This window comes from Pituophis catenifer, unplaced genomic scaffold (assembly GCF_029215685.1).
Source record: "Pituophis catenifer annectens isolate HBS135680 unplaced genomic scaffold, rPitCat1.0.hap2 SCAF_7, whole genome shotgun sequence".
Taxonomy (NCBI): Eukaryota; Metazoa; Chordata; class Lepidosauria; order Squamata; family Colubridae; genus Pituophis; species Pituophis catenifer.
Window position 1 is genome coordinate 35,311,142 of NW_027256887.1, and position 26,984 is coordinate 35,338,125.

The following is a 26,984-nucleotide window of genomic DNA, read 5'->3' on the forward strand; positions in this document are numbered from 1 at the left end:
TCACTCAGATTCGGGCAGGTCTGGACTCCGACTGGATATATCCAATGAGGGTGACGGAGGCAGGTCTTGAGACTGTTATCTGGGATGAGTTTGATCCCAGTTAGATGACGTGGACAGGATTCTGGGTAGATTGAACGTGACCACATGCTTGTTGGACCCGTGCCCCTCCTGGTTAGTGCTGGCTTCCCGGGAGGTGACGCGAGGCTGGCTCCAGGGGATTATAAATGCTTCATTGGGTGAGAGTGTCTTCCCCGCCGCCCTGAAAGAGGCGGTGGTAAGGCCCCTCCTCAAGAAGCCTTCCCTGGACCCGGCAGTATTGGCTAATTATCGTCCAGTCTCCAACCTTTGCTTCGTTGCGAAGGTTGTTGAGAGTATGGTTACGCGACAGCTTCCCCAGTACCTGGATGAAGCGTCGTATCTGGATCCGTTCCAGTCGGGCTTCAGGCCTGGGTACAGCATGGAAACGGCATTGGTCGCGTTGGTTGATGATCTCTGGAGGGCTTGGGACAGGGGTTGTTCCTCTGTCCTGATCCTGTTAGATCTCTCAGCGGCTTTTGATACCATCGACCATGGTATCATGCTGCACCAGCTGGAAGGGTTGGGGGTGGGAGGCACCATTTTATGGTGGTTCTCCTCCTTTCTCTCTGACCGGTCACAGTCTGTGTTGACAGGGGGGCAGAGATCGACCCCGAGGCCCCTTATATGTGGGGTGCCGCAGGGATCGGTTCTCTCGCCCCTTTTGTTCAACATTTATGTAAAGCCGCTGGGCGAGATCATCCGTGGTTTCGGGGTGAAGTACCATCAGTATGCTGATGACACCCAGCTGTACATCTCCACCCCGGACCACCCCAACGATGCCCTTGAAGTGATGTCCCAGTGCCTGGAGGCCATACGGATCTGGATGGGGAGGAACGGGCTCAGGCTCAACCCATCCAAGACCGAGTGGCTGTGGTTTCCGATGTCCCGATATAGTCAGCTGGCGCCATCGCTGGCTATTGGGGGCGAATCATTGGCCTCCATGGAAAGGGCTTGTAACTTGGGCGTCCTCCTGGATTCACGGCTGTCTTTAGAAGAGCACTTGACGGCCGTGACCGGGAGGATTTTTCATCAGGTTCGCCTGATTCGTCAGTTGCGTCCCTTTCTAGATCGGGACTCGCTACGCACAGTCACTCATGCCCTCGTCACCTCTCGTCTGGACTATTGTAATGCTCTCTACATGGGGCTCCCCTTGAGGTGCACTTGGAGGCTCCAACTGGCGCAGAGTGCGGCCGCGCGGGTGGTTATGGGAGCGGCGTGGAGCTCCCATGTAACACCTCTCCTGCGCGAGCTGCACTGGCTCCCGGTGGTCTTCCAGGTGCGGTTCAAGGTTCTGGTTACCACCTTTAAAGCGCTCCATGGCTTAGGACCTGGTTATTTACGGGACCGCCTACTACCATCAATAGCCTCCCACCGACCAGTACGCTCCCACAGAGAGGGGCTCCTCCAGGTGCCGTCAGCCAAACAATGTCGGCTGTCGGCCCCTAGGGGAAGAGCCTTCTCTGTGGGGGCACCGATGATCTGGAACGAGCTCCCCCCAGAGATACGGAGGATCCCAGATCTGCGCACCTTCCGCCGCGAGCTGAAGACTCTTTTATTTCATCAAGCTGGCCTCGCCTAAATCTTCTCCCTTTTAAGTGCAAATTTTAAATTTTAATGTGTTTTAAAATATGGGTATTTTAAATTATGGGTATTAATTCAGCCAAATTTATTTAATTAATTTTATTCGATTTTAAATTTTTATATGTATGTGTTTTATTTCGTGGCTGTTCACCGCCCTGTGTCCTCCGGGAGTAGGGCGGTATAGAAATTCAATAAAACTAAACTAAACTAAACTAAATAAGCATGCCAGCCGTAGACCAAACCATATCCTTCAATATTCAATATCTTTTCATCCGTTAAATTTATCCAGTCTGTAATTGCTGAGAGGGCAGTGGCTTCATAGTACAATCTGAAGTTGGGCATTTTAAGACCATCTCTTTCTCGGATATCTTGCATTATCTTTTGTTTAACTCGAGGTTTCTTCCCTGCCCACACAAACTTGTTTATGCCCTTCTGCCATTCCTTCAAATTTTCATCTTTTTAAAGTATAGGTATCATTTGAAAAAGAAATAAAAATTTTGGTAAAATATTCATTTTTACAGCAGCTATCGTTCCCAGCAAAGACAATTGTAGTTTTTTCCAGTTTTCCATCTCCTTTTGTATTTTGTGCCATAGTGGTTCATAATTGTGCTGATATAATTTCATATTTGCAGTCGTAATATAAACCTCTAAGTATTTAACCTTCTTAACTACTTCAAATCCTGTTAACCTTTCTATCTCTTCTTTCTGGTTTCTGACCATATTTTTAGCTATTATTTTCGTTTTGGCTGCATTTATTTTAAAACCAGATACTTGTCCATATAAGCAGGTTATGTCCATCAAGGCTGTAATCGATTGCACCGGTTGGATTAAGGTAACAACCAGGTCATCCGCAAATGCTCGTAACTTATACTCATGCTGTCTAATTTTAATTCCCTTTATTGTGTCCATCTCACGTATTTTACTTCGTAAAACTTCCAGCGTCAACACAAACAATAACGGAGACAAGGGACAACCTTGCCTTGTTCCTTTTTCTATATTAAAGGGATCTGTTAAGCCACCATTAACTATTATTTGCGCTGTTTGTTTTTGATATATTGCCTTAATAGATTGTACAAATTGTTCTCCAAATTGCATCCTTTCTATTAATTTTAATAAAAATTGCCAATTCAATCTGTCAAAGGCTTTTTCAGCATCCAAAAACACTAGCACTGCGGGGACCTGGTTGTTCCTTCCCAGATACTCTAATAAGTTAACAATTTGCCTTACATTACTCTTCATTTGTCTACCATTTATAAATCCAGTTTGATCATGGTTAATCATTTGCTGCATAACTGTCATTAGTCTATTTGCTAAAATTTTAGCAAAAATCTTATAGTCTATGTTCAATAATGAAATCGGCCTATAATTTTTAGGGTCTGTTTCGTCTTGCCCTTCTTTTGGGATCAACGAAATAAATGCTGTCTTCCAAGTTGGAGGCACCTCTCCTCCCTGGCTCATCGGCCAGCTGGTCTTTATGTGCATGCGCACCAGAAACCATAAGACCAGGTGGCTGGTGCACATGTGCGTGCCGGAAACTGGAAGATCATCTTCCCAGTGTGCACATGCGCACCGGGTGGCTGCTCTCCCAGCTTCTGGTGCGCGCGTGAAGACCAGCTGGCCGATGAGCCAGAACCCAGAATAGCAACGGGCAATGGATCGTGTGCCCAGAGAGATGGCTCTGTGTGTCACGTCCGGCACGCATAGCATAGGTTTGCCATCACTGACCTAGGATTATAATTGTTGTCTGATAACTACATAAAGAGGAAAAAGAAGGAAAAAGAAGACTTTTTGGAGAACTTTTGGGAGTGAGGGAAGACCTCTTGCAGGGTAGGGCTGAGGATTTTGTGCAATTCCTGCATGACAAAGTCACTCAGATTCGGGAAGGCCTGGACTCTGACTGGGTAGATTCAAATGGGGTGACGGAGGTGTCAAGCTTCGTTGTTATCTCCAAATAAGTGAATTTCCAAACGCCCGATCTTTGAGGAAACTTTTCTCTTTATTGGGCATAACGAACTGACCCTGACTCAAAGCACAGTTAGAATTGAACTTTGCCCCCCCCAAAACCTCCCTTTCTGGTTCCCAGCTCTCTGCATCTCATTGGCCATATTCCAAGCCACTCTACTCATCCCATCTCTGTCATTTCACAGGAATGCCCCCCCTCCCATCTCTATCTCCGTGGAGACAGTTCTTCAGGGGAAAAAGTAGGTGAAAGTTCAAGCCTCTCCTCCCGTCCTTATGGCAGCTTGGAAGCTGACATCCGGCCCCTCTTCCTTCATTCTCTCAGTGAGGCCTGCGCAAGACACACAACAAGTTTAGTACCTTTACCCCGTCCAAGAGGGTGTCCCACCCCCTCCCGGTTTGTCCAGGTGATCTGCATGGAATTTAGCTATAAGGCGGTCAGCTTGGATGTTTGTGCTCTTCACCCAGGAAGCTTCTGACAAAGGGTAACCCTTCCACTTAATTAAGTATTGGAGATGCCCCCTGTGCCACCTTGAATCAAGAATTCGTAGTACTTCATAGTGAGTGTGGCCTCCAATAATTAAGGGCCCTGGGGGGATCACGTGGCACCGGCCTTAAGGTTGACCCTACCACAGGCTTCAGGAGGCTACTGTGAAAAACGGGGTGTATCCTCCCTAGTAACCGGGGCAACTGCAATTGTACTGTAACCGGGTTGATTATTTTTACTATTGGAAATGGTCCTATAAATTTCGGGCCCAGTTTCCTGGTCGGGAGTCTGAGTCTTAAATACTTGGTGAAGAGGCATACCTTCTCCCCTACTCGGAACGGCCTTTGGGGGGCTCGGTGCTTATCTGCTTGTTTCTTATAAGACCATGCTGCCTTGTCTAATGCCTTCTTGACGTTCTCCCAGGTTTCTCTCAGAATTGTCATCCAGTCATTCAAGCTAACTGAGGAAGGAGGTTCCCTTGGGTACTTTGGCATGGGGACGAAATCCATGCCGCTCACTATCTTAAATGGGGTTAGTCCTGTGCTACTGTGGACAGCATTGTTATATGCAACCTCTGCAAACGATAAGAGGTCCGCCCAGTTCGATTGTTGGTAGTCAACGTAGCACCTCAGGTACTGCTCTATCATGGCATTCAATCTTTCCGCCCCCCCATTGGTGCTCAGGTGAAACGCTGAGCTGAGGCCTTGGGATGATCCTATGGATCGAAGGAATTCCCTCCAGAACTTCGCTGTAAACTGGACACCTCGATCGGAGATGATTCTTCTGGGTACTCCGTGCAGGCGGTAGATGTGTTTCACGAACAGTTTGGCCAATTGGCAGGCTGAGGGTAGTCCGCTGCAGGGTATGAAGTGTGCCTGTTTGGAGAATAAGTCTATTACAGTCCAGATCACTGTGTTTCCGCCGCTTCTCGGCAGTTCGACTATGAAGTCCATAGCAATCTCTTCCCATGGCCTTGATGGTTCAGCTACTGGCTGCAGCAGCCCCGAAGGTCTTCCTGGTCGGGTTTTCATCGTGGCACAGATGGTACAACTTTTTACATAGCTGTCTACATCTTTTCTCATGTGGGGCCACCAAAACTGTCTCTGTGCTAAATGCAGAGTCTTTAGGAAACTGAAATGCCCCGCTGGTTTAACGTCGTGACTCCTCTTGAGGACCAGGGTGCGTAGAGTCTCTGGGACATAAAGTTTCATCCCTCTCCATGCTAGGCCATCTCTCTTTGTCAAGAGATGTTGATTGTCTCAGAACCAGGGGTCCGCCAACGTTTCTGCCTTGAGCCTTGTTGTCAGGTCACTTGTTGGTTGCCCCTGCTGGTCACGATGCTGCTGTCTGGTGGTTACCTGACCCACTCCTTGGGCAGAGGGGATGATGGCATTCACCACCTGCTCCCGTTCACTGTTGTATTGGGGCATTCGGGAGAGGGCATCGGCCAGAAAGTTCTTCCCCCCTGGGATGTGCTTCAGTTCGAAGTTGAAACGATTGAAGTATTGGGCCCACCGGACTTGCCTGGGCGATAAATTCCGTGGGGTCTTGAGGGCCTCCAGGTTTTTATGGTCAGTCCAAACCTTGAACGGTGTTTGGCCTCCTTCTAGCAGATGTCGCCAGGTTAACAGCGCCCACCTCACTGCGAACGCTTCTTTTTCCTACGCCGCCCATCGTCTCTCTGTGTCGGTGAGTTTGCGGGATATGTAGGCACAAGGTTGTAGGTCTCCCTGCCTGTTCTTTTGGAGTAGGACTGCCCCCACTGCCACATTGCTGGCATCTGCTTGGATGCCGAAGGATTGTTCGGGGTCAGGATGCTTCAAGACCAGTTCTTTTGCAAACATTTGTTTTAGTGTTTCGAATGCCTGTTGGCAGGCCGGGTCCCACTGTAGAGGCTGTCCTGGACGGGGTTTCGTTGTCGTACTCCCTGTCTTTAGGAGGTCTGTCAGAGGTTTGGCAATTCTTGCAAAGGAGGGGATGAATTGCCTGTAGAAATTTGCGAACCCCAGGAAGCTTTGCAGTTGTTTGCGGGTGCGAGGGGGTCGCCAGTCTAGGACTGATTGTACTTTAGCCGGGTCCATCTCTATCCCCTCGTTTGACACTCGGTAACCTTAATAGTCTAGCCGTGATTGGTGGAACTCGCATTTTGACAGTTTGACATAGAGGTTCGCTTTCAGCAGTTTTTCCAGCACTTTGCAGACGAGGGGTATGTGTTTGTCTATGGTCTCCGTGTAAATGAGAATGTCAGATAGGTAGACGAGGACCCCCTTATGGAGGTGGTCATGTAGAACTTCATTTATCAATTGCATGAACACCGCTGGGGCTCCCTGTAGCCCAAATGGCATCACCTTGAATTGGAAACTTCCCAGGGGGCAGTTGAATGCTATCTTCCACTCGTCTCCTTCCCTGATGCGTATTCAATAGTAGGCTTCGCGGAGGTCTAGTTTAGTGAAAATCTTCCCCTTGGCCAGGTGGGCTAGCATGTGGGCTAGCATGAGGGGGAGGGGATATAAGTTGTGTACGCAGACTGCATTGATAACTCGAAAGTCAACTACCAGACGCATAGAGCCATCTTTCTTCTCTTTGAAAAGGACCAGTGCTGCGATCCGTGGTTTGGCTGGCTCAATGAAAACTCTTCGTAGGTTCTTGTCTATGTAGTTTTGCATTTCTTGCATTTCACGGGGCATCATGGCATACAATTTAGGTTTAGGTAGTTTCGCCCCAGGGATGATTTCGATGGTGCAGTCAGCATCCTGGTGGGAAGGTAGGACGTCACACTCGGTCTCGCTAAATAGCTCTGCAAGGTCTTGGTACTCTTTTGGGATCTGTTCTGCTTCATGGGAGCTGTTGGATGTGGCCCCCAGCTGCTTTGCAGTGCCCTTCGGGAGGGGCCCTTGTGTCGGTGCCATCTTCTTTTGTTCAGGTGGGAAACGTTGGGGCTCGAGTGTGGGGGGCGTCTGTCCTGGTTGGAGTGGCAGAGGTTGGGGCCCCTTTGCTATCCTCAATCTGCGGGTCCCCTCTTGCCACCAGATGATTGGACCCCACTTGTCTAGCCAGGAAAGCCCCAGTATGACTGGATCGGTCATTTTGGGGGCTATTATGAACCGAATCATCTCCCAGTGATCTCCTAGCTCCAGCTTCCCTGGCTCGGTCAGGTGTGTGGCGTAAGCCCCGCCTACGAGGGTCCCGTCCACTTGCTCAAATCGAATTGGGTGGTTGAGCTTCTTCGCTCGGATCCCCAATTTCAGGACTGTGGGTAGGTTAATCAGGAACCTCGTGCAGCCCGAATCAATTAGGGCTTGGAAAGTCCCTTGGGTTCCTGTTTTAGGGGCTGTTAGGCGTATGGGGAAGAGGAAAGGGTGGATGGGTCCATTCACCATTGGGTCATCTTCACCATTGTCCTCGCTGTCATACGAGTCGGGGAATTGATCTCCACTATCTGGGACTCTCCTTGCTTCGGTCAGGTGGGCGAAGACCTCTGTGCCTGGGGGGAATTTTCGTGGTGCATCGGTGGCGCGCTTGGGCCCTCGCTCTGGTCGTGCCCTCGGTGGTGGGTTTGCCCTCAGCCCCTTTTTGCTGCCTGACTTGTTGCCAGCCCCAAAGCCCATCTGCCCTCCCCAATTCACTCAGGGGATTTCCCTTACCTTTCATGTCCAGAAAAGGGAACTCAGCTTCTGCAGCTTTTTGCAAAGTCTTGCAAAAGCTTTTTGCAAGGTTCATTTTTTTTTCTTGGCTTGGAGCATGATTGTCTGACCTTCGTAATGGTGTGGCAGTGCTGGAGGAGGGGGTGGGGGCGGCTGGTTCCCAGCTGCTTGAAATAAGCTTTCAGTAGAGAATTGGCTTTCTGCCATGGCTTCTGAACCTTGGCGCCACTCCGTCCAAATATCTGGCACGGAGCTGGAGGGCTGGAGGCTTGCCAGTTTGGCTTTGAAAATTGAATGCTAACTATCTGTCAAGCTTCGTTGTTATCTCCAAATAAATGAATTTCCAAACACCCGATCTTTGAGGAAACTTTTCTCTTTATTGGGCATAACGAACTGACCCTGACTCAAAGCGTAGTTAGCACTGAACTTTGCCCCCCCCCAAACCTCCCTTTCCGGTTCCCAGCTCTCTGCATCTCATTGGCCATCTTCCAAGCCACTCTGTTCATCCCATCTCTGTCATTTCACAGGAATGCCCCCCCTCCCATCTCTATCTCCGTGGAGACAGTTCTTCAGGGGAAAAAGTAGGTGAAAGTTCAAGCCTCTCCTCCCGGATGTCAGCATTCCAAATTATGATCTCCTACAGCGCTGACATGAATGAGAGAGGGAGAAGCTTTGCTTTAATGCTGAGATGAACTTTTACCTAGTTTCCTGCTCTTTAGTAGATAGCGTTACCTGGGTGATAGAGGGAGGGGGGAATTCCTGTGAAAAGAAAGTGCTTGGGACAAAGAGATGGATCTGCACGATGGCCAATGAGACATTGGCGTTGAAGAATGGAAAGGGAGGGGTTTGGAAGGAGGTGCCAGTTTTGGCTGCACAAAGAGTTCAGGGATGTCGTTCTTTCTATTCTTAAATAAAAAAAAGATTCATTAGAGACCTTGCGTTTGAGAATGAAGTTTATTTAAGATAGCGAAACTTGACACCGTCCTTATGGCAGCTTGGAAGCTGACATCAGGTGGGTCTTGAGAGTGTTATCTGGGAGGGGTTTGATCTTGTGACTCCCGAGGACGTGGACAGGATTCTGGGTAGGCTTAGCACTGCCACATGTTTATTGGACCTGTGTCCCTCCTGATTGGTGCTGGCCTCCCAGGCGGTTACACGAGGCTGGCTCCAGGGGATTATTAACGTTTCTTTGAGTGAGGGTTTCTTCCCTCCCTCTCTGAAGGAGGCGGTGGTGAGGCCCCTCCTCAAGAAGCCTTCCCTGGACCCGGCTGTATTAGCGAACTATCGTCCAGTCTCCAACCTTCGCTTCGTTGCGAAGGTTGTTGAGAGTATGGTGGCGCGATAACTTCCCCAGTACCTGGATGAAGCTGTCTATCTCGATCCGTTCCAGTCGGGCTTCAGGCTGGGGTACAGCACGGAAACGGCATTGGTCGCATTGGTTGATGATCTCTGGGGGGCTTGGGACAGGGGTTGTTCTTCTGTCCTGGTCCTATTAGACCTCTCAGGGGCTTTTGATACCATCGACATGGTATCATGCTGCATCGATTGGAGGGGTTGGGAGTGGGGGCACCATGTTGCGGTGGTTCTCCTCCTTCCTCTCTGACCGTACGCAGTTTGTGTTGGCAGGGGGACAGAGGTTGACCTCGAAGCACCTTGTTTGTGGGGTGCTGCAAGGGTCAGTCCTCTCGCCCCTTCTGTTCAACATTTATGTGAAGCCGCTGGGTGAGATCATCCGTGGTTTTGGGGTGAAGTTTCATCTGTACTCTGATGATACTCAGCTGTACATCTCCATCCCGGACCACCCCAATGGTGCCCTTGATGTGATGTCCCGGTGCCTGGAGGCCGTGCGGATCTGGATGGGGAGAAACAGGCTCAGACTCAACCATTCCAAGACCGAGTGGCTGTGGTTTCCGGCCTCCCAGTATAGCCAGCTGGCTCCATCGCTGACTATTGGGGGCGAGATCTTGGCCCCTCAGAGAGGGCTCGCAACTTGGGTGTTCTCCTGGATGCACGGCTGTCTTTAGAAGATCATATGACGGCTGTGGCCAGGGGAGCTTTTTATCAGGTTCGTCTGATCTACCAGGCATCCCTTTCTGGACTGGGATGCCTTATGCACAGTCACTCATGCCCTCGTCACATCCCGTCTGGACTACTGTAACACTCTCTACATGGGGCTCCCCTTGAAGAGCACTCGGAGGCTCCAACTGGTCCAGAATGTGGCCGCGCGGGTGATTATGGGGGTGACTCGTCGCACCCACGTAACACCTCTCCTGCGTGAGCTGCACTGGCTCCCAGTGGTCTTACGGGTGCAATTCAAGGTGTTGGTTACCACCTTTAAATCACTCCATCTCTTAGGACCTGGGTATATACAAGATCACCTTCTGCCACCGATAGCCTCCCACCGGCCAATACGCTCCCACAGAGAGGGGCTCCTCAGGGTACCGTCGGCCAAACAATGCCGACTGGCGACACCCAGGGGAAGATCCTTCTCTGTGGGGGCACCTGCCCTCTGGAATGAACTGCCCCCGGAGATTCACATGATCCCCGACCTACGTACCTTTCGCTGTGCCCTTAAGACTCTTTTGTTCCAACAGGCTGGGCTGGCTTAGAAAAATGAATTTTAATTGGGTGTTTGTAGTTTTTAATATAAGGGCCAAATTTTTAATGTATTTTAAACTGTTTTTAAGTTTTGTGGGTATATGTTGTTTTAATATGGCTGTACACCACCCTGAGTCCTTCAGGAGAAGGGCAGTATAAAAATTTAAATAATAATAATAATAATAATAATAATAATAATAATAACAACAACAACAACAACAACAACAACAACAACAACAACTTGGAAGGAGTAAAATGACAGGTTGAGGACTATAAAGAACTATAAATATTGTTCATCCTAAGGAATAATTTTGGGACTGAGTAAATTGTTTTAATATTGGCTTTTGATGTTATAGACAACCGAGAGTTTGAGACCTTGGTAGCTTACTGAGCAACCTTTTGACTCATCAAAATAAGACAAAATGCTTCAACAGGGAAAATAAGTGAATTTCAAAAAGAAATATTATTGATGTTTCAAAGTATTCATGAAACTATAGCAAAGCACCACAGGGAGATAAAGGACTTGATACATGATATAGTTGTCAGACCAGAAAATGTTCATCAAATGACAATGAAAAATGAACAGGAAACCCAGGAAATAGAGGAGAAAATAGAAAAAACAGAGGAAAAGATAGAGCAGATAAATAACAAATTAATCCAAAAGATAAGAGAAGAAAGAGATAATTAAAACAGATGAAATAGAACAGGCAGATTATACATTAAGAAATTAAAAAATAGAACTGGATAAACAGAAAGACATTCCTGAACTGAAGTTAGAGACACTGAAATGTGTAGTGAAGGTTTGGCAGTGAGAGGTAAATGTAGAGACAGAGGAAACATTTAGATCAAAGAAGAATGATGTATAGAGATACAAAATCCTAAGGGAGGAGTATGGAAAACATGCCAAAAAATAAACAAGAATTGAAATACTAAAATGGGCAAGAGATGATGGATAGAAATAGAATACCTATTGATACCATGTGATAGAACTAGAGAAGTGGGAGAGGATGTGGAAAACGAACATGAAATTAACAATTGTGATGGCATACAAAGAAAACCAGATGAAAATGTTTTATAGATGGCACCTCCCACTGGCCAGAATTGCGAAAATGTTCCCTACCAACTCCCCGAAATGTTGGAAGTGCAAGACTGGCTACGGAACATACTATCATCAATGGTGGACCTGCACGATGGCACAAAAATTCTGGAAGAAAATCAAAACTTGGATAGTAGAAATAATTCAGAATCCAATAGAGGGAAAACCGGAACAATTTCTGTTAGGAATCTCAATAGACAATTATACTAAAGAAATACAGTACCTTATATTGCATATATTGACTGCAGCATGTATTGTATACGCACAATATTGGAAGAAGGAAACACTACCAATGGAAGAGGATTTAATTAAAAAAATTCTAGAATGTGCAGAATTAGATAAATTAGCTAAAGAAATTAAGGGGAAAGAAGAATCAAAGTATTATAAGGTTTGGAGTAGATGGTATGAATGGTTGAAACATAAGGAAGTAAGTTAAATGAATGAAGAAAGGAGGGGGGAAATGTGTATGATCTTTTGTTAGTAAAGAAGAAATGATATAAAGTAGAAAATGAACGTCAAATAAATTTATACTTAAATATTTGTAAATATTGATGTATAGAAAGAGCAGACCGCTGTGTATAGCTGAAAAGAAAAGTGATATTTTTCTTTTTTGTCTTACTTTTTGTTGTATGTACATGTTTGATTTTTAATGTGTTTTTAATGTGTTTAAAATAAAAAACTTTTTAAAAAATAGAAATAGAATATCTACAAATATAAGATTTGTTCTATTAAGAAACAGAATAGAGGTAGAAACTAGATAGGGGAAAATATTATTATGCATATTTCTATATAATATTTTAAAATTAGTATGCAGATGAAAGGATCAGAAGTTGAAAGATGGTTGTATTATGTACACTTAAACAACAATATTATGGTTATTAGCATTGTGTATTAAAATACTTTAATAATCAAATGATGAAGGATTATATACATGGTGGAGCAAATACTAAAATGTTAACAACTTTAATTGTAATATTTATGTTATTATAATGATGTGTGTATGATTAATGTAATTAAGTTTATCAAGATTATCACTATTATCTGGTTTCAAAATTAATGATACCCAGATGCCACACTGTTCATGTATTCAATAATTATATATATACATATAGTTGGTCTTTGGTTATTCGGGTCATATAGATATATATAAAAATAAAAAATTACATACCAAAAGAATTAATTTTCTATGCTTGAAATTAGAAGTAAAGCCAAATTAATGTTTAAGTCACATGCTGCTACTTAAAAATTGGAATAATGTTTGCTGGCTCAGCTTATTACTCAACCAACCTTTAGTTAATTGAATTATTCTGAATTGTGTCACAGTGCAAAATGTTGCATTAATTTATGAAATTTTGAAAAACCAACCTTCTAAAATGATATGGGATAAATATGTATAAATGTATTTTTCAGTGATGAAATGCATGAAGAAATTCTACTTACCTTGAACATACACTTTTGCTGAATGTTTATCCTTTCCTCTGTAATTTTCAGCTTCACATTCATATATTCCTTCATCTTCAAACTGAATATTGAAGATCTTTAGAACTGCACCAGACAAGCTTATATCTGCACTGCTTGGCATTGGTTCAAGATATTTACTCCATCTGAGTTCAGGAACAGGGCTTAAAGAAAATAGGACACATTTTAATTCAGCTTTGATTAGCTGTTGGATCTTTCATTTATTAAGTAACTTCAGCATCAACTTTCCTCTTCATGTTTCACAATTACAAAAGAGAGTTTCTTAAGCAGAAATTTCACTTAGCTGTTGTTTAACTGCCCACTGACATGACCCTTCCCTTCTCAATCTGCTTCCTTCACTTGTCTAAAACAGAATGAATATTTCTGCATTACCTCTACATACCTCTAATGTCAATAATATATTAAAACAATCTTTTTTTGTCAAGTAAACAGGTTATACAACATTGTTTTAATGATATCCTTCTACAAGAACCTGAATCATAAAATAAATTGAATTCATAATAACTGGAAAATAAACTGGAGAATGTTTGGCTAGTTTCATTAAGGGCAATTTCATTGTCACCTTCAATGCTTTTTTGTAGCTGTAATGCTAAGCCATACCACATTTGGAGCCATATGCATAAAGGAGAAACATGTTAAATTTATATATAAAGTTTACTTGTGTTTACAGATTAACAGAATTGGAAGGGACCTTGTAGGTCATCTAATCCAACCCCCCAACCAAGCAGGAGACCCTACACCATTTCTGACAAATGGCAGTCCAATCTCTTCTTCAAAGCTTCCAGTAATGAAGCTCCCACAACTTCCGAAGGCAATCTGTTCCATTGGTTGATTGTTCTCACTGTCAGAATGTTCCTCCTCATTTCTAGATTGAATCTCTCCTTGATCAATTTCCATCCATTATTCCCTGTCTAGCCCTCAGGTGCTTTAGAAAACAGATTGTCCCCTTCCTCTTTGTGGCAGCTCCTCAAGTACTGGAAGACTGTTATCATGTCTCCCTGGTCCTTTTCTTCACTAGACTAGCCATGCCCAGTTCCTGTAACCGTTCTTCGTATGTTTTATTCTCCAGTCCTCTAATCATCATGGTTGCTCTCCTCTGCACTTTTTCTAAAGTCTCAACATCTTTTTTATAGTATGGTGACCAAAACTGGATGCAGTATTCTAGGTGTGGTCTTACTAGGGCTTTATAGAGTGGTATTAGTACCTCACTTGATCTTGATTGTATCCCTCTGTTAATGCAATTTAGGATTGCATTGGCTTTTTTGTCTGCCGCTGCACACTGCTGGCTCATACTTAGCTGGTTTTCCACTAAGACTCCAAGATCACCCTCACAGTTACTGCTATTAAGCCTGGTTTCACCTAGTCGATATATGTACTTTTGGTTTTTCTTGCCTAGGTGTAGGACTTTACCTTTCTCTACACTGAATTTCATTTTTTTAGATAGGGACCAGTGTTCAGATCTGTGAAGATCCATCTAGATCTTGAGCCTATCTTCCAGGGTGTTAGCTATTCCTGCCAGTTTAGTATCATCTGCAAATTTGGTAAGTTCTATTCCTGAATCTAAATCCTTTATGAAGATATTGAAGAGTACTGGGCCTAAGATGGAACCTTGTGGTACAATTCTGTTTACTTTCCTCCATGTAGACGTAGACCTATTAAGGACTACTCATTGAGTACGGTTTGTCAGCTAGTTACAAATCCATCTGATGGTAATGCTATCTATCCAACTTTTTTCTAGCTTACTAAGAAGTAGGTTGTGGTCTACTTTATTGAATGCTTGCTGAAGTCTAAATATATCCACAGTACTTCACTGGTCTACTAATTTAGTCACTGTGTTGAAGAATGAAATAAGATTGATTTGGCATGATCTGTTTTTAACAAACCTGTGCTGACTGGTAGTTATTACTTTACTCATTTCTAGATGTTGGCAGATGTATTTTTTTATTATCTTTTCCAGTATCTTTCTTGATATTGATGTTAGGCTGATTGGTCTGTAGTTTCCTGGATCTGTTTTTTTCTCTTTTTTGAAGATGGGAACTACATCAGCTCTTTTCCAGTCCCCTGATAGTTCCCCAGTGCTCCAGGATTTTTGAAATATGTGGTACAGTGGTTCTGAGATGAGATCTGCCAGCTCCTTTAGAACTCTGGGATGTAATCCGTCAGGTCCCATTGATTTGTATTTATCAAGATCAGACAGGTGTTCTCTTACTAATTTTTTGTTTATTTTAACTTTTATTTCTAATCTGTTTTTTACAGTTATGTTTTTGGTAGGTTGGGCTATAGTTTCTTTTTGTGTGAAGACCTTGACATGACCCTATCAACTTAATGAACTACCTCCAAAATTTAGCAGTGACACACAGTGCAACTCCACCTCCCTTTTTATGGGATCTGGATTTTTTGAACAGTTTGTATCCTTCTATCAGTACATTCCAGTCATGGGGTTCATCCCATCAAGTTTCTGTTATTCCAACTATATTATATCCACCTTCTTGTATTAGTAGTTCACCCTGTTTGTTTCCTAGTAGGGTGTTAGTAGCTAACACCCTAGAACAGCGGTTCTCAACCTGGGGGTCACGACCCCTTTGGGGGTCGAACGGCCATTTCACAAGGGTCGCCAAAGCCCTCTCTCGCCCCTCCCCACGCCTTCACTCATCACTCTCTGCTCTGTTGGATCGCCGGCCGTTCGCTTACCCCGCCCATTCCCAATCTATTGCTGCCTCCTGAGTCCCAGCTGATGGCTAGAGGAAAAGAAACTGTTTAAATTCTTGCCGCGGGGCTTCAAAGGGATGACCTAGAGCCAGTGGTGGGATTCTGCATTTGTTAAATTGCTGGCTTGCCCCGCCCCTCCGCACCACTATTTATTGCCAATAAATAGTGGTGGGCGAGGGGTGGGCAAGCCAGCAATTTAACAAATGGTTCAGTGTTTTTTTGTAATTTTATTGGCCTGTGGAGCTTCAGCATAGGATAATTAGCCCTTGATTAGATCGGCTCCCGACTCTCAACTGATTTGCTCTCAGCTGTTTTGCTCAGGGCTCTGCTGCTTGCTGGAGATTTTCCCCCCCTAGCTATGCTGAAAAACAAAACTGAAAGTAAAGCAGGCTGTTGGCTTTGCTGTTGCTGCAACGTTGGAAAATTAGGCAGGCAGATTTCTTTTCTTTTTCCTCACCAAAAAAGGTAGGTGCAAACAATGGGAAATTTAGGGAAAAAGAGGAGAGTTCAAGATTTTAAAACACAAAAGAAAAAAAGCTCTATTTAACTAGGGAATTGTAATAATTGAGATACTATTAATTGTATATTGTGTTGAAAGCAGAAATGGTTAAGTTGTGGTTTGGAGGAATATATGGGGGAAATTATTTGGTTTTTTATTATTGCTAAATATAATTAATTGATTTGTAAGAAATTGGATTGCATGGAAATAATTGGAATATTCATGTTCATATTGATTGATATACAAAAAAGATAGTTATATAACTAACTGATTTATATTAAAATGTTGAATTTGTATTAAACAACTGTATTACATAATTACATAATTAACCAATGTGAGGATGAATATAAAAATAGATGACAATGGGAAGGGGTATAATATAGAATAGAAGGGAAAAATTGAATTTGATTAAGATTAGAGATGAGAATGAAGGGTAATATTGGTTTTTTACAAAAATAGATGAGGAATAAATATGGCAAAAAGGAAATATAGAAATTGTAAATTTAATTGAAATGACTAAACACTGTTTAAATTTGTGAACCGGCCAAATACTCTGTTCAAAGAAAATACATTGTATGTTTGTATGTGTGTTTCTAATTATTGTTATTTATTCATATTTGTTCTCTTTTATTCTTTAAAGTTTAACAATTCATTCTTTATCTTAATATCTTTATATTTGTTTGGGGTTGGCTTTCTTCCCTTTCACCTTTTTTATTGTACAGCAATCTTTCTCCTCAAACCTACCACCTCTCTCTTTTCTTTCCTTCTTACTTTCTCTTCCTCCCCCTCTTCTTCTCCTCCCTACTTCCTCTTCCTTTCTCCTTCTCCTCCTCTCTTCCTCCCTCTCTTACCCTCCCTCCTACTCTAATTTCCCTTCCCTTCCTTCATTCCTCTCTATTGCTGTATCCTTTTATGCATATGGACTACTCAGAGGGCTGAAAAAGTTATTTCTGACTTGTCTTCGCACTTTTGACCAGTCCTCGAACTTACGACTGTCCTCACATTTTACGTTTTTGCCCTATCTTGTCACCATGGTGAAGAGAAGCAGTTGTGAAATGAGTGATACGGTTGTTAAGAATGCTACAGATAGCGACAGACCTAACAAAATTTGCAGTTATCATTGATAGGGAGAATATCAACTATTAAAATGAATATATTGCCCAGACTTCTATACTTGTTTCAGACAATTCCAATTAAGTTGGGGAAAAAATATTTTGAAGATTTAAATAAAATGGTGTTAAAATATATATGGCAGGGCAAAAAGGCAAGGATAAAATTAAAATTGATGCAAGATGTTAGATTAAGAGGAGGTTTTGGTTTGCCGGATTGGGAATTGTATTATCAAGCTTGTAACTTGATGTGGATTAAAGAATGGATAACACTAAGGAATATTAGATTGTTGACCTTAGAAGGACATGACTTATTGTTGGGTTGGCACGCTTTTATGTGGTATAAAAGTACAGAAATACAGGGTTATTTTAGAAGACATATGATACGAGAGTCTTTGTTATTAAACTGGGAGAAGATCAAACAATGTTACTACTTAAAAATTCCAGTCTGGCTATCACTTATTGAAGCAGTCTCACACGCAGTAACGTTTAGGAAGGAACAAATTGTTAGATATGGTGAATTATTAAATGAAAAGGGTGAACTTAAATCGAAGCAAGAATTAGAAGAACAAGAGCTTGAAATGGATTGGTTTTCATATATGCAAATACAGTCTAGATATGATGAAGATTCTAAAAAGGAGGGTTTTTATAGCACCTTGATAAACTTAGATAAAATTTTAATAGGTTCTGATGACCATGTGATTAAAAAATTGTATAGCCATTTATTAGAAGTAAAACTGGCAGAAGAACAAGTTAAAGAAACAATGATTGCATGGGGGAAAAATGTGGGTCATGGGATTGACTTAGAGAAATGGGAAAAATTATGGTCACAGAATTATAAAATGACAATATCAACAGCATATAAGGAAAACTTGTATAAGATGTTTTACAGGTGGCATCTACCCCCGGCGAGAATAGCCAGAATGTACAAGAACAAATCGGAGAAATGTTGGAAGTGTCATCAGTCCCCGGGCTCATATTACCATATGTGGTGGACATGTGCAAAAGCTAAAAGATATTGGACTAAAATCCACAGGTGGTTGGAAAAAATGACAAAGAAACATATTGACTTTAAACCAGAGATATTTTTATTGAGGATTTTACCAGAAATACATAATAGAGAAATGAGATATTTAATTCTGAATGTTTTAACAGCAGCTAGAATTGTATTTGCTAGAAACTGGAAAGGTGAGAAGATACCCACGGATGACGACGTTATCAAGAAAATTTTGGAGTGTGCTGAAATGAGTAAATTGACATTTGAAATTAGGGAACAAGAAGATAAACAATATTATTTGATATGGGATTTATTTTATCAATGGTTAGACAAGAAAGAATGGAAATGAAATATGAAATGAAATGGATAAGATAATAAAATATATAAAGGGGTTTTTTTCCCCCCTTATAGAGGATAATTTACTGTTAAATAATTGGTAAAGGAGAATAATAATGTAATAAACTGTTAAATAAGAAAATGTGGGATAGAGGATTAAGCACAAAAGATTCGTAACCGATCAATACACTTTCTGTAATTGTAATGGATGACAATTGTTTTATGTTTTAAGTTTTGTTTAAAAATAAAAAAAAAATCAAAAAAAAAAAAGAATGCTACAATGGGCATAAATGATGACCAGTCATAAGTGCGAAGACCGGTCAAAAGTGCGAGGACCTGTCAGAAATCACTTTTTTCAGCCCTCTGGGTAGTCCTTTTGTGCACATGGACTACTCAGAGGGCTGAAAAAGTTATTTTTGACTGGTCCTCGCACTTTTGACCAGATCTCGAATTTACGACTATCCTCACATTTTACGTTTTTTGTCCTATCTTATCACCATGGTGAAAAGAAGCAGCTGTGAAATGAGTGACATGGTTGTTAAGAATGCTGCACGGGCATAAATGTGAGGATGGTCATAAGTGTGAGGACCAGTCAAAAGTGCGAGGATCTGTCAGAAATGACTTTTTTCAGCCCTCTGAGTAGTCCCTATACACATAGCCATGGCCACCTGGTCACATGACCAGCTAGCCACGCCCACCCAGTCACATGATCTCCAAACCACGCCCACAAAATCCATGCCCACAGAAAAAAAATTAGAACCCACCCCTGGTTGGGGGTCACCACAACATGAGGAACTGCATTAAAGGGCCGCGACATTAGGAAGTTGAGAACCACTGCCCTAGAAGATAGACTCAAGATCTAGATGGATCTTGAAGACTTGAACACTGGTCCCTATCTAACAAAATGAAATTCAATGTAGAGAAAAGCAAAGTCCTACACTTAGGCAAGAAAAACCAAAAGTACATATATAGACTGGGTGAAACTAGGCTTAATAGCAGTAACTGTGACAGGGATCTTGGGGTCCTAGTGGACAACCAGCTAAGTATGAGCCAGAAGTGTGCAGCGGCAGCCAAAAAAGCCAATGCAATCCTAAATTGCATTAACAGAGGGATACAATCAAGATCAAGGGAATACTAATAGCACTCTATAAAGCCTTAGTAAGATCACACCTAGAGTACTGTATCCAGTTTTGGTCACCACACTATAAAAAAGATGCTGAGACTCGGACTTCCGGTTTCTCTGCCTTCGGCGACGGCGGTGCCTTTCGAAGCTCCGCCAGCCCCGCCGCCCGTAGAGCCGCTTCGCTACTCAGAAGCGGCTTGAAAGCTTCAAAATCCTAAGGATTGAAGAAGTAGAGATCGCAGGGTACAGGTTGAGCCCCCGTTGTCCCCCAGGGAATTTTTTCTGGGGAGAGAACGGGTGTGGCTCCCTCCCAACCTGCGGAAACTCCGGGCGACGTGGGACGATTTTGCTTCCGCAAAACAAGCCGGCTGCAGGAAACGTAATTTGAAAAGAATCAGCTTTAACAAACAGCGAACCTATCTGAACCCTGAAATTTGGAAACGCAAGTATCAGCGCTTTGTTGATTTTTCAAACTGAGACAAATTTGAGTGAGTGAAAGTGCTTTGAAAAAAAACATGGCGCTTAGCCTTAAAGTTAACGAGCCAATGAGTGTGGATTGGTGAAGTTATTTTGTGTTACAAGTTTCCAAGTTGTTGCAAAGTTGCCTTGTTTGCTATAAGAGAAGCAAGTGGAAAATTTCTCCCTTTCTAATATTGGACTTTGTTCTACTTTAGCTTTTAATTGATTAAATCTGGGGGACTTTTTTAGAAGTCTTTGTGCAGGAGGGAAAGGAAAAGGAACTTCCCTTTTTAGAAAATCCAGATTACGTGGCAGGATGGCTTCAAAGAAGCAGGAAGGGAAGGCAGCAGGGGGGGGATCCCCCACACATAAACAAGAAACGCAGCTTCCCTCTGCACAGCAGTTACAGACCCAGAAAAAAGAATTTGATGTGGGAGATTTAAAACAATTTATTTCTAAAACTCTGGATGATAAATTTTTAAAATCTCAACAGGAGATAGATGACAAACTTCAAAAATCACATCAGGAATTTATGCAGGAAATTAATGAAGTTAAAGATATGGTGAAACAGAATCAAAATAAGGTGACCAAAAAAATATCAGAAGTGGCGTCTGGCCTGGCAGAATTTATTGGGAAAGTTGATTTTAAAGTTGAAGAATTTAAATCAGAAGTTAATGTCAAGATGAAAGACAATGATTATAAAATTGATGAAGTTGACAATAAAATGCAGAGAATTGAAGATGAGATTGTTATGATACAATTCCGGGCGATGGAATTTGCCATACGGCTTCGGGGAATTCGAGAGGGGGAGAGACAGGATTTGAGACAAGTTTGTTCTGAAGCCTTGGCCAAGATTCTACAAGTTAATCCTGATGTGGTATTTCACAAAATAGATAAAATCTACAGAGTGAACTCTTGGGTGGCCAGACAAAGACAACTGCCTAGAGATGTGGTCATATACTTTACAGAGAGAGAAATTAGAAATGATATCCTGCAAAAATCTTTTCATACTTCTGTACAAGTGGGGGGTTCACGACTTGAAATTTTTAAAGAATTACCTCCTAAAATGTTGAAAGCCAGAAAAGAATTTGGTTTTCTTGTTAAGGAATTGAAAAATCTACAGATACCCTTCCGGTGGGACGCACCAGCTGGGATAATTTTCAGATATAAGGGAGAAGGATATCGGTTGAATACCGTGGAGAAGGCACAACACTTTTACACTACTATTCTTAAGGAAAGAACACCATCTCCATGTACATCTACAGTTTTGGAGATTAAAGAGAGTGAAGAGAGGCAATTGCAAGAACAGTCCAAGCAGGAATCAGAAGTAGTGCAAGGTGCAGAAGGAGGTTTTCTGAGTGAGCCCTTGTTTGATTCTTCTCCAATTTTGGACTTGATTCAGTTGACTGAAGTTAAAGATCAACGTATAACCAGAGCTCAATCTAAGCTACTTAAACAAAAGCAACAACAACAACAGGAAAGACAAGACAAGAAGGCAGTTAAGAGTACTGTACAAGAGAGTGGAGCTATGGGAGGAGCGAGATCAAAGCTTTCGGATGATCTTCAAGTATTTTGCTCTGTGCTCCAGAAAGAGGCTGATGACCTTTAAGTGTTTATCTTGGAATGTCAATGGGTTGAATTCAGCACAGAAAAGGAAGAAAATATTTACATATTTGAAACAATTTAATAATGATATAATATGTTTACAAGAAACGCATATCACAACTCAAGATCAAAAATATTTGATAAACTCAAAACTAGGAGCACATTTTATATCTTCAACTTCGCAGAAAAAGAATGGTGTGGTTATTTATGTAAATAAAAAGTTAACAGCTAAAGTTATAGAAGTAGATCAAGATGGTAGGTTTGTAGCAATTGAACTGTTTACAGTAAAAGGCCAAATTCTTTTGATTGGAATTTATGCTCCCAATCAACAACAGGACTATTTTTACAAGATGTTATAAACTAAAATATTGCAATGGGACTATAGATCTATTTTAATTATGGGAGACTGGAACGGAGTAATTGATTCTAAACTAGATAAAAAGAGTTTGGCAAAGTCTAGAATTAGACTACCAGAGAGTTTTTTTGATATGAAAGAAGATATGGAACTAAAAGATGTTTGGAGAATACATAACCCAAAAGAATTGGATTACACTTTCTTTTCTGATAGACATAGATCTTTTTCTAGGATTGATTTTATCCTGTTGTCAAATGATCTACTTGTTAAGACAAAAAGAACAAAGATTTTTCCAAGAACTTTGACTGACCATAGCCCTGTATGGATAGAAATTGAGATGGATAAGGTTGAGAGACGTTCTTGGAGATTAAATGAGAACTTGTTTAGATATGAAAAAAATACAATAGAACTTAAAAAGCATTTGAAAGAATTTTTTGAAATAAATTTGAATAAAGGTACCCCAATTGAAATTGTTTGGGACGCAAGTAAAGCTTATATGAGAGGGGTACTTATCTACATGAACTCTAAACATAGACTGTTCCGACAAAAGAAAAGATCTGAATTGGAAACGGAAATAAAGAATAAAGAACAGTTATTTATTAAAAATCCAACAGATGAAAGAATACGAAATGCTATAAAACTTCTGAAAGACCAATTTCAAATGCTTATGGCGGAACAAGTTGCAACAAATTTACAATATGCGAAGCATAATACATTTTGCAACGCTAACAAACCGGGCAGATGGTTGGCTTACACATTGAGGAAAAAACAAAGTATACGGACTATTGATAGTATTGATATTGGAGGGAAAGAAATTTTTCAACAAAAATTAATTAAAGAAGCTTTTGTGGACTATTATACCAAACTATATGCCAAAGAGGAGGTGCAGAATGGACTTATAGAAAAATATTTAAATGATAAGAGAGTTACAAAAATTACTGATCAACAAAAGGAAAGAATGAATTATCCTATAACAGAGGAGGAGATAATAGCAGCAATTAAACAGTTAAAAACAGCCAAAGCTCCTGGCACGGATGGTTTGACCGCAGTGTATTACAAAACTTTACAAGCTGAAATGGTGGGACAACTTAGAGATTTATTTTGCAATATTCAACAAGGGGGTAAAATACCCCCATCATGGACAACTGCTTATATATCTTTGATACCAAAAGAACAAGTTGGTCCTAAAAAACCAGAGAATTATAGACCAATATCTCTTTTGAATACAGACTATAAAATCTATGCGAAAGTATTAGCCAACAGGTTGATGCCAGTAATCCAAAAGGTGATTCATGAGGATCAAGCGGGATTTATTGAGGGCAGATATATGAAGGACAATGTAAGGCAAGTAATAGATTTATTGGAATATCTTGATAAGAATAAACAGATTCCTGCAGTGCTGGTTTTTTTGGATGCAGAGAAGGCCTTTGATAGAGTGGATTGGAATTTTCTACTAAAGACTTTAAAAAAGATGGACTTTGGGGACCAATTTATACAGGCGATTTCAGCAATTTATCAAGAGCAAAAGGCACAGATTATTATTAATGGAAGTCTGACGACAGAGTTTAAAATTGAAAAAGGAACAAGACAGGGATGTCCGTTGTCCCCACTTTTATTTATTTTAACATTGGAAGTCTTGCTAAACACAATACGGGACTCTAAAATTTTGAAAGGCATAATGATAAGGCAAGAGGATTATAGAATAAAGGCATTTGCAGATGATCTGGTTGTTACCCTATCACAACCAATGGAATCAACAATCCTGATGAAGGACATTATACAAGACTATGGTAGAGTTTCAGGTTTTAGACTGAATTCAAAAAAGACTAAAATGATAGTTAAAAATATGACACAAGATCGTAAACATGAGCTTGAAAGGAGGGCAGGTTTTGAAATTGTACCTAAGGTAAAATATCTTGGAGTTCAGGTTGCAGAATCAAACATGAAATTGTTTCAAAATAATTATGAGGTGTTGTGGCGAGAGGTTCAGAAAGACATGGAGACTTGGAAAAAGCTGCAACTGTCTTTACTTGGAAGAATAGCAGCAGTTAAGATGAACATTTTGCCAAGATTTCTGTTTTTGTTTCAAATGATTCCGGTGCTTAAAAGTGATAAACAACTGAAAGTTTGGCAGTCTGGTGTGAATAAGTTTGTCTGGAACGAGAAGAAGCCGAGAGTGAAATTGAAAATTATGCAAGATGTTCCAGAAAGAGGAGGTCTTAAACTCCCAAACCTACAGTTATATTATGATGCAGCAGCTTTAACTTTAACAAGTGATTGGTTTGGAAGTAAAAAGACTGGAATATTGAATGCAGAAAGTTTTGATCTTGAATTTGGATGGCATGCTTATTTATTTTATGACGACAAAGTAGATAAAGTATTTAAAAGTCATATACTTAGAGACTCTTTGATGAGAGTTTGGAAGAAGCACCGATTCAAATGGGATTATAAAATACCGCTATGGCTGGATCTTGGTCATACTTTGTGGAATACAAATATAACGTCACTCGGGGGGTTTTTATATAAAGAGGTTCTTTTCACAGATGCGGGCAGATGGCAGCTGAAGACATTACAGACACTGTTGGATGAAGGGTTTAATTTAACTTGGTTACAATATAATCAATTACAATTGAGATGGAAAGAGGACCAAAAAACTGGTATTATGTTGCATGAGGAAGAATTGGTTAGACATATAAGAGAGAAAGGTCCAATGCATATTAAAAGGCTTTATAATGTATTGTTAGAAAGAGATTCAGAAACGGAATTAGTTAAAGATTGTATGATTAAGTGGGCACAGAATTTTGAAGAACCAGTGATGCTGGAAACTTGGGAAAAAATTTGGGTTCAGAATGTTAAATTTACACAGTCGCAAAACCTGAGAGAAAATTTTTATAAAATGTTTTATAGATGGCATTTAGATCCTAAAAAGTTGTCATGTATGTACCCTAATGTTCAGCCAAAATGTTGGAGATGTGAATGTTTAGATGCTACGTATTATCATGTTTGGTGGACCTGCAGGAAAGTTAAGGCTTTTTGGATAAAAATTTGGTGGGTCATGCAGAATGTTTTGAGGAAAAAAATTCAATTTTCTCCACAGTTGTTTTTATTGGGTATAGTTAAGGGTTTTACACGGGGTGAGATAAAACTGATATTGTATATGATAACAGCAGCAAGATTGTTGATAGGTAAATATTGGAAGAATGAAGCTTTACCCACTATCGAGGAATGGACTTTGAAGATGGCTAGTTTTGCAGAGATGGCGAAGATTTCAGCATATTTAAAAGACTGTTCACAAGAGATTTATGAATGGGAATGGAAAAGGTGGATAGAATATGTTCAGAACAAATACCAAACTAGAAAGTATCAAATAGCTTTTATTTGAAAATAATGTATTAGAAATATTTTAATGTAAAGAGACAAAGAGGAAAAATTATACAGGGGGAGGGATGGGTTCAAGCTTATATATTAGTGTTACTAGTTATGAGTACATAATAGGGAAGTCTGAGGGGGGAGGGTTAGGGAGGGTTAGGGAGGGTTTGGGGAGGGAGGTGGGGGGGGTGAAAAAAGGGGTGAAAATGTAATTGTAAAACTTTTGCAATAAAAAAAAAAGATGCTGAGACTCTAGAAAGAGTGCAGAGAAGAGCAACCAGGATGATTAGGGGACTGGAGACTAAAACATGAAGAACAGTTACAGGAACTGGGCATGGCTAGTCTAGTAAAGAGAAGGACCAGGGAGACATGATAGCAGTGTTCCAATATTTGAGGAGCTGCCACAGAGAGGAGAGGGTCAAGCTATTTTCCAAAGCACCTGAGGGCCAGACAAGGAATAATGGATGGAAACTGACCAAGGAGAGATTCAACCTAGAAATAAGGAGGAACTTTCTGACAGTGAGAACAACCAACCAATGGAACAGCTTACCTTCGGAAGTTGTGGGAGCTTCATCACTTGAGACTTTCAAGAAAAGATTGGATTGCCATTTGTCAGAAATGATGTAGGGTCTCTTGCTTGGGTGGGGATTGGGGGTTGGGGGGTTGGGCCAGATGACCTACAAGGTCCCTTCCAACTCTGTTAATCTGTCTATCTGTCTATCTGTTCCCCAGACTTTGTGCATTTGTATATAGTGCAAAGAATGAGTGATAGGAGTGCAAAGTATGAGTGATAGGAGGCACTGAGAACACTTTCAAATTCATGTTTTGGGATTGCTTCTGATCGCAGAAGAAAGCTACCCATCCCTGGCCAAAATAGATCACATTTTGCCATGTATATCACTAAATTCAAGCATACGTACTTTCCAAGCGCAAAGCATTCTAGTGTCACATTTTGTCCTAAAAGTGCATATGTATCTTTGAACTTCACTCTGATATCTGGCACATAGCCTTTTGACCCTAATAAGAAAAAACAATAAAATAAATAGTTTTCTAAAAAATGGATACTTAGCACATATAATATTTGAAAAGTTTATTTCCTTAAAAAAAACTTAGAGAGACTGTGAGTAGAGATGCATTTCTAAAATAAAACAGTTGTAGGAAGCAGGAAGAAAGGATCACACACATTTATTCTACTATCAGTTAAGAATAGATTTAACTTGTCATGAAATATCACTACGTCACCTAAGCCATAAAAATCTGGACAACACTGGAGGCTAAGTGATTACAGAAATTCTAACTGCTTTTTTGATAACTTGTATAAATTCACATAAAGTAAAAGTTGAAATATTTAACCAGAACAGAATATGAAAATCTTTAAAATAGATCAAATCCCAATATTTCATTTACATAATCTATTTCTTACCAGTTAACCAAAAATTGTTTTGAGAAAGTTAATATTGTTTCCTGTCACATGTCACATCTCAAAAATGTAAATATACTC

At 41.2% G+C, this 26,984-nt stretch overlaps 1 protein-coding gene across 1 annotated transcript in view; it reads right to left on the reverse strand.

The window, feature by feature from the left end:
- Positions 1-26,984, reverse strand: part of CNTN1 (contactin 1) — a 372,977-nt gene that overhangs the window by 128,264 nt on the left and 217,729 nt on the right. The window contains exons 9-10 of the mRNA XM_070947941.1: positions 26,404-26,500; positions 12,884-13,065 (exon numbers count right to left, since the gene is read on the reverse strand). Of these exons, the coding sequence (XP_070804042.1) occupies positions 12,884-13,065; positions 26,404-26,500 (279 nt within the window). The remainder of the gene's footprint in view (positions 1-12,883; positions 13,066-26,403; positions 26,501-26,984) is intronic.